Source organism: Sphaeroforma arctica (assembly GCF_001186125.1).
Source record: "Sphaeroforma arctica JP610 unplaced genomic scaffold supercont1.9260, whole genome shotgun sequence".
Taxonomy (NCBI): domain Eukaryota; class Ichthyosporea; order Ichthyophonida; genus Sphaeroforma; species Sphaeroforma arctica.
This window is the reverse complement of record NW_014031298.1, coordinates 1-1,103: the sequence shown is the minus strand read 5'-3', so window position 1 is coordinate 1,103 and position 1,103 is coordinate 1. Positions and strand designations below refer to the sequence as shown.

Sequence of the window (1,103 nt, the reverse complement as noted above, 5' to 3'; positions counted from 1 at the left end):
ATATATATTGTTCAACAACTCGTTAGAGACTGACTCACAGATAGCATAAGCAAAGAGACACATCCTGTAGGAATGGCATGACTTTGAGGGTAGTGATCCTATGTTATGTAAGTATGTTCACTTATCCGTCGCACACTGGACATCCAGGACACACACTCGTCTAATATTTGATCCTGTAGAAGCAGCTAGGCCTTAAGGCATATATATATATATATAAGGAAAGGTCTCCCATCGCATGTGTTGGGCTACACCGACACATGTGTTCAATCGTCCTTCGCACACCCACAGAGAGCACAAGACAAGCTAGCCATCATGCAGAAGCAGCTTGAGCTGGAGGACGACGAATGCACAGACAATCAGGCGGCTGTAGACGAACTCAAAGCCAACGAAACACAGATAAAGGCTCAGATAGACGCACTGCAGGCAGAGAATGAGGCGTTAAAGGGGGTGCTGGGGACATTGCTAGAGCGACAGGAAGCTATTAAGGAGGACCTCAAGCGCAAGCAAGAGGATGCACAAGTATGTGTGTGCATGTGTGTGTGTGTACGTGTGTATGTATGTGTATTTGTACGTATAGATATATATATATATATATACATGCAATAAAGTCTGTGTGTGCGTATGTGTATAGGTGTCCTTATGCCCACACGCGAACACAGCGATAGACATTATTGATTCAGAAAACAGTCTGCTGCAGAGTGCACTCGGTACTTTGCCCGAGCATAAGCAAGCGGCATAAGGGGGCTTTCAAGTACAAATAGAAGATGCATAAGTATACGTGTCTGTGTTTGTGTGTACATATGTCCGTGTTCGTTCGGGTGACTATGTATGGAGATGTTGAGTTTGTCCAAGTATATATATGTGTGTGTACTTTCATGGAAGTGTATGTGTGGTTATATATATATGTGTGTGTACTTTCATGGAAGTGCGTGTGTGGGAGTATATATGCGAGTGTCACTCACACACACACACACACACACACACACACACACACACACACACACACACACACACACACACACACACACACACACACACACACACACACACACACACACACACACACACACACACACACACACACACACACACACACACACACA

General features: G+C 44.6%; 1 protein-coding gene across 1 annotated transcript; it reads left to right on the top strand.

Annotated features, from left to right (window-relative positions):
- Positions 1-312: 312 nt before the first annotated feature.
- SARC_16922 (hypothetical protein) lies at positions 313-519 on the top strand (the record flags this gene model as incomplete). The annotated part of the gene is made up of 1 exon (XM_014288975.1): positions 313-519. A coding segment is annotated over one exon (207 nt), but the record flags the coding sequence as incomplete, so codon positions are not given.
- Between the last annotated feature and the right edge of the window lie 584 nt (positions 520-1,103).